This window comes from Egretta garzetta, unplaced genomic scaffold, assembly GCF_000687185.1.
Source record: "Egretta garzetta isolate BGI_Z169 unplaced genomic scaffold, ASM68718v1 scaffold53, whole genome shotgun sequence".
Classification (NCBI taxonomy): Eukaryota; Metazoa; Chordata; class Aves; order Pelecaniformes; family Ardeidae; genus Egretta; species Egretta garzetta.
The window spans coordinates 2,500,710-2,512,601 of record NW_009259312.1 but is presented as its reverse complement, the minus strand read 5'-3'; the positions used below and the strand labels follow the sequence as shown (position 1 = coordinate 2,512,601).

General features: G+C 40.5%; 1 protein-coding gene across 4 annotated transcripts in view; it reads right to left on the bottom strand.

Moving 5' to 3' along the window:
* The window catches only part of LOC104124062 (COMM domain-containing protein 5), an 18,362-nt gene extending 7,588 nt beyond the window's left edge, over positions 1-10,774 (bottom strand). For 2 of the 4 annotated variants that reach the window (XR_004841665.1, XM_035891933.1), the window contains exons 1-4: positions 9,073-9,148; positions 8,805-8,993; positions 7,648-7,676; positions 3,600-3,650 (exon numbers count right to left, since the gene is read on the bottom strand). Coding sequence is in view for 3 of the 4 variants with exons in the window: in XM_035891933.1 (XP_035747826.1) it covers positions 3,600-3,650; positions 7,648-7,676; positions 8,805-8,993; positions 9,073-9,090 (287 nt within the window). In the remaining variant the exon portion in view is untranslated. Of the gene's footprint in view, positions 1-3,599; positions 3,651-7,647; positions 7,677-8,804; positions 8,994-9,072; positions 9,149-10,672 lie in introns of those variants that run through there. The other 2 variants (XM_035891934.1, XM_035891935.1) reach the window with 2 other exon arrangements.
* Positions 10,775-11,892: the final 1,118 nt, after the last annotated feature.

Genomic DNA, 11,892 nt, shown 5'->3' with positions numbered 1-11,892 from the left:
AGAATAAGGTCACTGTGCTCCTTCAGCAGAAAGCACCTAGTACTAGCGAGCACCAATGTTAGAGTGTACTTTGAAGCTTACTTTAAAAAAAAAGCCCAAAAGACCACACAGTGGTTCTTGCTAATTCAACATCATTTACAAACTCTAAGTTCCTTACATAATGTTCATTGCCAACCCCAGCACAACTGTCAAGATTTTTCTCTAGTCTAATGTGTAAGAAGCCAGGGACTTATTACTCTTATTCATTACTCATATTGCAGGAAGAATCAGGCTGATCAAGCCTCAGTTTATTTCTGCAAGTAAATAGAGTTGACAGCGATTAACCTTCAGATGGTTGACAATCTTTAAAACTTTAACAGCATCTTAAGCTCTGGGTAAGTAAACAAGCCAAATCTGATACAAAGACATAACCACCACCCATTTTTAGATAGATACGCAGAAGTATCTTCAGAATGCGGACACTCAGCTGGTCCATGTGGGAGATAGTCTGGACTTCATGTTATTTATCATATATATTTTCTTAAATTTTTTTTTTTGCTAAGCATCCCATGTCTCTGGAAGTTATTTATGGTACATTTCAAAGCTTCTCCAGTACTCCCGAAAAGGGCAGGATAAGAAACATTACATCCTTTATCCACAGTGCTAGACATAATCTAATTACAGACTTTACATCAGAAAGGAATCCTATCTGAACAAATCAAGGACTGTAGGAATGATAGCCTAACATCCCTACTCACATTCTTGCGTGCAAGTTAGCCGGTGCCTTTAGAAACTGCCCAGAAAGATTAATGATTTGATAAGGTACACAGGACTGACAGGCTTCTATCCTCCCATACTCTTGCATTTAGCAAAGGCAATATAAGAAAGAATTTATGCTTTTTTTTGGGGGGGGTGGTGGGGTGTTGGGTGGTGTCAGAAGTGACACACATTCCTAATAGTATGGTAAAGCAATGAGCAGAAAAAATTAGATTGGCTGGTTCTTACTCACTGTCAACTACTGGATAGGAAGTAGGTCACCACAGCTGGGTGCAACCATGAGGAGCTGGAGTCTAGAGTGGTCATTAGCAGGATTAAACAATAAGAACAAGCCTTTCCCTCAGTGGTGAGCTGCTGCCAGAGTATTGCTTAATTTGGGGAATGCCTAAAAATAGCCACACTGCTACCGCTTTCTTAAGACATGCTAACTCCCATCAATGGAAGATAGTTTGTTCAGTGCAGCACCAGCGTTTTGGGGGAAGAAAGAGTAGAGAAAACAGGAGGATGTTCTAGTTGGCGGTGTTGGGAAAGGGCAGCAATACCGAAATGGAAGTGAAGCTTCTGACTGTTGCTAAGCTATGGCATTTCTGTGGCCAAACCGCAAAGCTTTAGTTCTGGCCAGGACTGCACTTCAGTACCATTCACTCAGAAAGAGTCACGGCTTTTATAGCTTAGTTTAAGCTGCTGTCAGCAACTTCCCAGCTTGGACAAGATTGCAACTGGAATTGCAAGAATCCTGTAAGGATGACGGAATGTGCATAGTGGCCAACATACATACAGAAATTATACAGGCCATTAATCAAGCCATTGATTTCTAAGAGGAATAGCAAAATGGAGCAGAAAAGACTCAATGGATCTTATATCCAAAACCTATAGACTATAATTAAATTTCATAAACACTCTGTGCCAACAGCTGCACTATACTGTCAGCACGTAGCGCAGAAGGCAGAAGTTAGAACAAGTAAAGCACAAGTAAAGATCAGCTAGAGACCATCCAAATTGTACATGGAAAGGATGCTGCCCCCGGTGACAAGAACGTCATCCGCCAAAGGATGCAACAGAAGAGCATTCAAAAATGAAAGATTAGAGAATTTGGAGCAGCAGCTGACCTAACTATCAAAACTAAAGACAAATTCTGGATGGGTCCCTATGCACATAACAAGGCAGGCCACTGAACAGGGAGAACAAATAAATCGGTATGTGTGAAATGCTGACAAATGGCACACAGAATGCACCCTCCTGGTAGAAACTAAAGCTACACTATTAAAAAAAAAAAAAAAAGCAGTACATTTATTATAAACATTCAGAGAGGGGGAAGTTAGGTTATCCTTTCCCTTAAAAATTTTTTTTAATTTCATGCAGTCATTTGATGCTGTCAGTGTGGCAAGTTTTTCTTTCCTTTCAGTCTATATAGCTTGACGGAACTGTGGGGACACAGAAACTCAAACGTCAACTTTCCAGTACTTCAGGGCTGTTGTTTAGTGAACAAAATTGCAAAAATAGAATAAAATACCAGGAAAAGTATTAAACATGGATTTTTCTGGGTTTTCTAGCTCATACTGAATTTTTGATCAGATGCTAATACTTCTCTTACCATCACAATCATATATATTTACAACTCAATAAGCATATGTATGATTCAGTGTTACATTTAAGATTATAAAAGCAGATCTGTCTAGAAATCAAATCTGAGGTGCTCTTCTCTGGTCTCACAACACAGAGCAAGATTACACTGGATAATCACAGCTTTCAAAATGGGAAAAAGCTAAATTTTCCAGCATCGTGATTTCACAGTAGAAAACAGACAATCATGCATGCTTCAAATGACATCTAAATTTATCTTCTTTCTCCACTGCAAACAATATTTCCACTTTGCAACCATGAATTTTGCATTCTTAACACCTATAATTCAAACAGAAGAGCAAAGAAAAGATGAGAAGGCTGAATTTATTTTTACTCCAAGAACCTTTAGCTTTAAGCCAAGATCTTAACCAAGGAAATGAAAAGTATTTTTAACTTTGGTAGCAGCATTCAGACCCTTGTGAGGGTAACTGAAAGACCACAACCATGACTATCGGGATTCCGTGCAGAATATCTGGAGCAGCGTTGGGTTAGTGATGCTATGTGCTGAGTGACCTCAAGTTTCAAGGAGGAAAGTTTTGCATAAGCAAAAAGTTCAAGTAATTCCTAGTTGTGGAACAAGCTAAATATGGTTGAGCAGAGAACAATATAGAAAGAAGGAATCCCTAGAAGGACAAAAGAGATAGGCTGTTCAAAAATTTCTTGATTTAGTACTTCCTCTGGAGCTACTGAGGTATACTGCTAAGAAAATGAATTACAGCTAGCAGAGCACTCAGCATCTCATACGTGTCATCAAATCACCCAGTGTGAATTCCCAATTCAGCTGTACATTAAGACTTGATTAAATGCTGAGAAAGCTTCCATGAACCACACCATGTAGAAGGCATGTGAAGCTTGCCTCTCAACAAAGCCAGTTCTTCACTTTTGCTCTAACTTGCAATGATAATGATGATAAATATGCTTAATTCTGCAATGCATTTTTCATCTGTAGGTATTGATGCATCTGACACAGTCTACAGAACATTATAAAAACTGATGGGTGATGATCACAGAAAAATTGAAAATTGGCACAAAAGCTACTTACTGCATATAGAGCCATGCATGATGGACACCATGTTACATTGAATCAAACTAACAGGACAAATCTCGTTCTCATTAGTTTAGAGAATTTTGCTGTTCCTTCAATAAGCCTGGGATTTTTGTCAGCAGAGCTCTGTGCAACCCTGCTGGTTGCACAATGCATGTTACATGAAGATACTAACCTGTTACCAAAGACTATACTGGAAAAGTCCACGATGAAATCTTCTGGTATCCTTAAAGAGAAGAGCAATACAAAATAGTTAAGTGTTTTGTAACCACAAATATACAGCCTTAGCTACAAAAAACCCCAACCAAACAACTATTATAGAACACAAAAAATGTGCCAACATTTTCCAGCTTCCATTGCTTGAAATTGCCATCAGCTCTTACATAAGTGCTTCAGTATTGATTCAGTCTAGGCTCTCAAAAGGACAGCCTATGTTTTTATATCAAGAACCCTAAAAACCATATTACATCTTCCTGTCCTCCCCAGTATGGCAACAGTGAGTTTCAAAGAACCCAGTATTTGCTTGACTTCTCCCAGTAAAGTCAAGGAAAGTTTTACTGATGGCTCTGACAAGTGCAGAAGGCGGGCCAGCAACGCATGCTTTTGAAAATCCCAGACCTACACATTTCATTTCACTTTCCTCTGAAGTGCAATAAAAAGAAGACAGTATGGATTGCTCCCTCAAAAGTAAAAACAGAGGCCCTTGTAGCTAAGATTACTTACAAAAGGAGCATATTGAATATGGGGGGACAAGCACAAATTTGATGGGGACCATGAGAACTGGTTGAATAGACTAACTCACGCTCCATCCACCCTACGCCTCTCCACTACTTTACCATTCCTCCGACACTGTTGTTGCCTTACAAACAAGCTGCTGTTGATTTTCAGTTCAATATATCAGGCAGTGACTTGCACAGACCACAGAGCAAACACTGTATTCAGCTGCCTTTGCCACGCGGAGAGTAACCTACCTCCGACAGAGAGGCAGGTTGGACAAGTGGGAGAAGTAACTACTTCTGCTGCCACGGTTAAATCCAGCACTCAACATGAAGCAGTGCCCAGAGACATTACTCACCAGTGGCTTGAGATACACAGCGGTATAGCAAAGAAAAATCAAAGCAAACAAGGAAGTTATCCGTCCTAAAGGGCTTACAGTGTCTAATGACGGGAGAAAAAACAACTCATCAACTCACACAGTGGGAAGATGAAACAGCAGTTACTAGAGCTTGAATCCATAATGGAAGCAGTGGGTTTAAAACACATTTTTAAATGGTGTTTGGATAAAACCAAATTCTATTAGTGAGGTAGTTATCTGAGGCAAACTGGGAAGTGAGGAGGAGGGACTAGACAGTGCTTTTTTGGCTGCATGTGTCTGTCTGTCTTTCAGAAGAGACAAGACTATTTCTGCAAATATTACTTATACTTCCTGTGCAAGTGTATCACTTAACCCATCCTGATGATAACCGAATATCCTCTGTATACAGTGGCATAGCTGGAGACAAGGCTGTAATATGATTATTATGACACCTATCACAATACTTGCTTGACTGTAAGAGCAAGTGGTACTAAAGCAGAAGCATTAATGCTACCTTTGAGCTTGCATCATTTTTGCTGTGTAGTTAATGATTTTGCTGAAAATTCTGTTCCTGGCTCAAGAAACTTACATGAGGCCAGTTGCACACTAAGCAGATCAAACACAGAACATGGCACAGCTCAGGCCTGAGCTACAGATGGCAATCGGTATTCAAAGGAACATTCCGAGAAAGGGACTCAAAGGGCAAGGAGGAAGGTGTGAGGATGTCTCAATCCCATGTTACTGGCCTGAGCCATAAAGTTTAATTAAACAACCTGAGAGGGGAGGGAAAAAATAGCACCCACAATTTAGAGTGAATTTATTCTAGAGTGAATTTATTCTCACTGGCTCAGCCAGTCAGGCCAAGAAATAGGGGATACAGAATGGCAACCCTGTGAAACCAGCAGTACTGATCTAATTAATCAGAAGTGGGCATGTCTCCCAGACTCTCTCTCCACCAAAACTAGAAGCCAAGACCGGCTGCATCACCAGGAAATTGAGAGTTACAAGAGTTTATATGGGCGGAATTAGTCCAGTCGTCAGCTTCACTGCAGGAAACAAAACAGAATGCAGGAGAGGTGGAAAAAAAGGTAATGTGGCTCAGAGCTCAAACCTTTTAAAAGAAGGCAAAACAAAACAAAACAAAAAAAGGAAAATAAGCCATTTTTCTGCCTTAAAATACAAAATACCTGCCCTAACACTGGGTGCCAATAACACCAAGACACCACTGTTGAACCGATTACATGTGTTCTTCATGCACGTGATACCAGGATGACCCACGGGAGTCAATGCAGAAGGGTAAGTGTCTGAATGTAATTAATAGGTGCCTTAAAAACGAGCAGGTATTTCATCTCCAAACCCAAGCGCATTGGGGAACATAGGAAATTACACTTCCCATAGGAATCAAAGATGCTGAAGGTGCTACCAAACGTACTAAGTATCATCGCTTCAGAGTAGAATAAGCTATACAGTCTTCTAAAAGTTTAGCCACAAGGTGAAGAGAGCTACTCACGGGAAATAAGACTGTCAGAGATGGAAGTTAGGAACAGTCCCAATAATGTGAGAATCATGGGAGCATGGCAGCAACGAGCAGCACATAAAACATACAAGTCTGCAAGCAACACAAACGCAGTTACCTGAACTATTGCTCATATATCTGTCTTGTTAACCAACAAGATAAAAAAGATCATCCAGATTGAAAAGTGTCTTCATAGTTCCATGCATAAACCATAAAGTGAGAAAAAACCCCAAGAACTACAAAAGTGTAACTAGATGATCTCCTGAGGTCCCTTCCAACCCTTACGATTCTGTGATTCTGTGATTCTGTAAGGCATTAAAGTGTGGTTAAATGACAAAGACAGGGGCCTGGGAGTCTCTATTTCCAGATACAGCCAGTGCAGCCAGTGACTCCGGGCGCTCCTCTATACCAACTTTCTCTGCTGCTGAACAGAGGAATATTCACCCACCCCCAGAGAACCTGGCATGGAGCTTTTAGTGCTCTTCATTATTCCTTAATCACACTGAACACATTCTGTGTGTGCCTCAAACACCACCAACTCCCACTGGGTCAAAAGCAATTCATCAGTTTCTTAGTGACCTACTTTAACCTGGGTGTGATCTCCATGACGCGGCAGAGGAAGCAGCTTGCATTTTAGCTCACAAGACAAAAGGCAGGCCGAACTCCAGCACTGAGCTGCAGGCAAAATTGTATCAACTAGCACGGCACCTTTCATCATGGCCCCAATTACACCTTTCACCGATTACACCCCGATTACATGTCTAAATCTGTAGCTTAAATTTGCCTGAAGTTGCTCATAAAGTAACTCATGCTTATGACTCTGAAGAACAGTCTGAGGAGCAAGCCAATTTGCAGGTTAACGGACAAATAAGGATGAAAAAAGAGAGGATTAGAAACACATCTATCTATTTCTCCTAGGCTAGCAATCAGAATGCTAAGAACTATGGGCAATCAGCATTTAAAAAATAATTGAGTCTTGGTGCAGAGGTTTCTCTATAGATGAAAATATCAGCTGCTGTTATTGTCTCGTTGCTACTGAACATGGAAATAAAGGAAAAGCTACAAAGATTATTAGCATCTCATGTCTAGCTTTTAGGATATGAACTTCTACTCAGAGATAGTCTGAACAGACTGATACAGATTTTGACCAAGTCTGTAACAAACACTATGCTTTCTTGGGTAATGGGCAGGAGAGATCGTAGCTGAACAAGGTGGTAGGATTTCATGAGTGTTATATCATTGGCCTTTCAAAGAAGAAAAAAAGTAGGGCAGTTTCTTAGCTTCTGAAATGTTACCACTGTCTTACCAAACATGTTAAAAAATACTGCAGGGCAAGGTGGGGATGGCAGAGAAGGTCACTCACATTTGCATAACCTACATTACGGACTAAATTAGACCAATCTCCCCAGCATGTGAAATTTACTGCTCATGCTCAGTGCTAAATCAAGTCTTACACAACACCTGTTTTTTTTCCTCTGGCTTCACATGACATTTGGCAACAGACCTATTATGTGTTATTTACAGTTAATTTTTATACCAACTTTGTTGTGTAAAAAATTTGATTTGGGGAAGTAGTTACATAAAAGTTATGAAAAACCAAAGAGATTAAAAACCAGGCATAAACAGGCATACCTGAGCTCCTTTAGGTCTTCCTTAAAAACCTAGAAAGACAAGAAAGGTGAAATTTTACAGGCTGTAGTCTGGAAAGATCGTTTCTTACCTGGTGGATCAATATTGATTACTTGCTTGACATCTCTCCTCAAAAGCTTTAGTCTTGAGTGCCAGTAGTTTTGAAATGACTGGTTACATATTGAGAAAAATTTCCGGAAGTGTTTAGTCAAGTTGTGAGAAATTAATTTGAAAGACCTAAATCTCTTGGAAGCCTTTATTTCTGGAAATACCATCCCTGCCTTTTCTTTTATGTAGCTGTCCATAACATTCTTTTATAGCAATTACGTGCCCTTATTCTCAAATGTATTTTGCAGTAACTTGTTTAAACTATGACACCAGAAAGGAAGTGGCAAAAGATAGGCTCCGAATACTAAAAGCATACTTTCACTATGTTTCCTGCAATAAATGAGCTTTCCCAGTATGCCTGGGTAAACATGAAAACAGTATCTTACAGAAGAGAGAGGAAGCCCAGAAGTGGTTCACTCACATAAAAATAAAATGAGAAAAGAAAAAATGTAAGGTAAAGTAACATGAAAAAGGGAAGAAAATAGCCATGAAGAAGGAACAGGGGTTGGGAACATGGCAGCTGTATAGATATTCACACAGAACATCCATAGCATAGGCAGAAATAGCACTTTCTCTCAATTTCCACTATATTGTTCTGGCCATAAGACCTTCCTTCCTCTGTGGCAGAAGAAGAAAGGCAGACAAACAAATATGAGAAAGTGTAAGCGTGGACAAAATGAGCAGTATGTGTGAACACAGGGTTAGGGTAGGAGAGAGCGCTGATGCCAATGAAATAACACTTTGCAATGGTTTCTTCTGGGGTTTTAATTTAAGAGTGAAAACAAACATGCACAGCAGACAAGATGCTGAAGCAGGAAAAGGTAGAGGAATCTTTTTCCCAAAGCTTAAATACTCTTCCAGAAAGCTCACCAGAAGTCTACCCAACAAGTAAAATAATAAGCTCTAGATTTTTAACAGCTTCTTCCAACCACTTTAACTTGGAGCAACATCTTTATGTGCAGCTCCCCACCCTGACAAATAGGGTTTAGATAGCAACTCACATCTGACGCAGCTTTTAACTTATCTGGACTCCAAGTATTCCCAGAACTTACTTCTTGTTTTAAAGTTGATAAGGGGAGTCTCAATGCTTCTCGGAGAAGGGTATACATGCCAGAAATGAGGAAAGCAAGCTGCTCTTCTGAGAGATTAGTGCTTTCTGCAATCAGCTTGACAGATTCCTTGCAGTCTTTTCCTTCCAACGCATTAACAGTGACTGTGAATAAAGAAGCAAAGCAAGATCCCTTTAAAAAGAGGGAGACTTGGAGACCATGAACTTTAACATAAACATGTCTATAATTTTACTGAACTTAATGTACTGACATTTTTCCCAACTGTCATTTCAGGTCTCTGTAAATACTGATCTGATCATCCACTGCCACAGGTCAGTCTCACATTTTACCAAAAGAATGTAAATGGAAAGCTTTTGCATTGTAAAATTGAAGATATTTTCACTGTTGAATTTTGTTCTGGTGGGATAATGTAAAAAAGATAAAAAAATTCATTTCTCACAAGTTCAAATCCAACTTGAGCTTTTATCAACAAACTTGTTCATATCAGAAGTCTGCTTACAGCTTAAGTACGCTTCTGACACCCAGGATAAGAGAAAATTGAGAGAGTAAACAATTCAACACTGTTCTCCAACACTTCACATAATAAATTTATCTTGCAATGTCAGCAGAGACTAAGTATTAAATGAGCAAGGAGACAAAACTAAACCTTCAAGCCTTGTAGTTTGCACAACTGTTGATAATACAGACTTTGAAGGAAATTACTGTTAACCCATGTAGCTATACACCCATAACTACTGTGGGTTTATTTCAATCTTCATCATTCAGTTATTCTTCCTTTTTCTATATGTGCACTGGCTTATATAAATTTCTCTTGTCATGTCAGCCTCTGTCCTGCACTCTGATCAGTCTGGATGGACTGCTGGAGCCACAGGAAGTCCCCACCAGGGATAAAAAAAATGATTACTGACACTATCCCATTGCAGGATCAGGGCATTAGATTAGTCATTTATAACGAGCTATTTAGTGCTGTGGATAAAACACGAAAAGTTAAAAATGGTTTAATGAAACTGCCAGCCCTCCTTTTGGTATTAGGTGGGGAGTTCTAATTCTGAATAAATTCTTTTTGATTTTCACATTTTTAAATGCTCACTGACTTCAGTGTTGAGTCCTGGATCATTCACAGGGCTGACTGAATCTGTCTGGCACTATCTGCAATGGCAGATTTCACACAGAATAGCTAGGATATGCAAGGTGCTAGCACCAAGCTTGCCACGCTGTCTGAAAAAGGCTCTGCTCTCTGACAACAAAACTGACTTTGAGAAGAGTCTATTTACTGGAAAGGCCAAATACAGATGAGGCTTGCCTAGATCATGCGCAGAGCTGGAAACAGGTTACTGTCTGCTTACCTACTTAAATACAACTTTGATCTGTCTCTGCAAAGAACAGGTTGCTCATAGTTTTTAACCACACAAGTTTAATGACAATATTGGTCTTCCTTCTGTTGACCAACCCTAATATCTGGTTAAAAATCCATGTCGTCTTTTATAACCTACTTGCATTACCCTAAAATACAAGATTTTTTACTCAATATAGCTCAGGGAACTCAAAAATATCAGCTGTACCAACATTTCCAGCAGCCAACCTGGGGGAGGAAAAAAAAAAACAAACCCAAAACATCCCATGAAAATCTCACTGCTGGGCCACTTGCTCCTAGTAGAAGACGCCTGCAGTCTCAAACCTACACTTGCAGTTTAGCAGAGCCTGCAATAACAATGGCCAGATAACCCTGAGAGAACGGTCTGCACAGTTTTTACATCATGGACTGAGCAGACATACGAAGCAGCATCTCATTTTTTCTAATAGTTGTTACTTAGCAAAAGAGTAACAGCAACAGCCTCAAAAAAACTAACCTGGTGCCAGTGCCAGAGCAATTTAGATCTACTCTGTTGAAATCCATCATGCCTTCAGACTACCGAACCTTTAAAGGAAAAAACACTGTCCTGCAAGCTGTTAATCACAGACCCGCAAGAGCAGAAGGCGACTGCAGATTTCTGCCAGCTCTGCATAATCTGGAAGCTGTCTCCGTCCGTTCAGGTGGTTTTGAAGGGATGTTTGCCCCCCCTACAGTAGGAAGCATTTATTGCACACCTAAATTTACACCAAAATTAAATCCCGCTAGGGTTTAGGAGATGGTCAGGCTTCCTGACACTGGTGTAACTTTTTGATTTCCATTGCCCCTGCGCTAGACAGCAAATACGGTTCAACATCTGTACTTACTTTTGTCCCCAAAAATGCCTCTGCCTATACATAGCTTTATTGCCTTCAATTACTGTAAGGAAACCCTGGATACATTGCTCCGTTTCTGACTCTGTGCAGCAACTCTTTTAAAGACAAACCAGCTACCAGACACTTTGAATCCTCATTGACTTAAATCAGGAAGAAAAAGCCTGAAAGGAAGTTAGCGGAGAGAACGTGCACATAAGGGTCGCAGCGCTACGCCACGCAGCAGTTGGTCTGCAAGCTCTCAGCTGGCTGCAAACAAGCTGTTCTTTTGCTCTGCTAATAACTTTTCGATTATTCTGTGATTATTTTGCATACAATAATTTACTCCACTGAGTAACCCTGATTTTGGTGGTTAAAGGTGCCTTGCGAAAACCTCACCTGTCTTGCCTCACCACAGGCAGAAGCCTCACAGAAAAAAATCAAACAGGCAGCGCATTTTCAATCTTACAGCCCTGACTTCAGTAAGACACCTGCACTTTGAGGTTCCCTTATTTTCTCCTACACGTTATAAAAATACCTATGGGATCCCTGACTTTCACATGCCCTACACAAATCCGGCAGCAACTCAACCGCTGGCTCTGGGACAGAGGTGTGAGAGAGGAAGGATTTAACGGGGCTCAGTGTGAGTTCGGGGGCCATGCATAGCTGCAAAAGTCCGTGCCTCGTTCTCACAGATTTTACAGAATTTTAGAATACAGCCAAGAAAACCCGTCATGGTATTCAACCCTCAGCCTTAGCCTCCTGCAGGCAAAAGCTACGGGAAGCGTCCCGGGAGAGCTGCAGACCCACTGGCCATCCCCGCCTTCCTGAGAGGATCCGCGGCTTCTTCCAGGAACGCGGCGCCTGC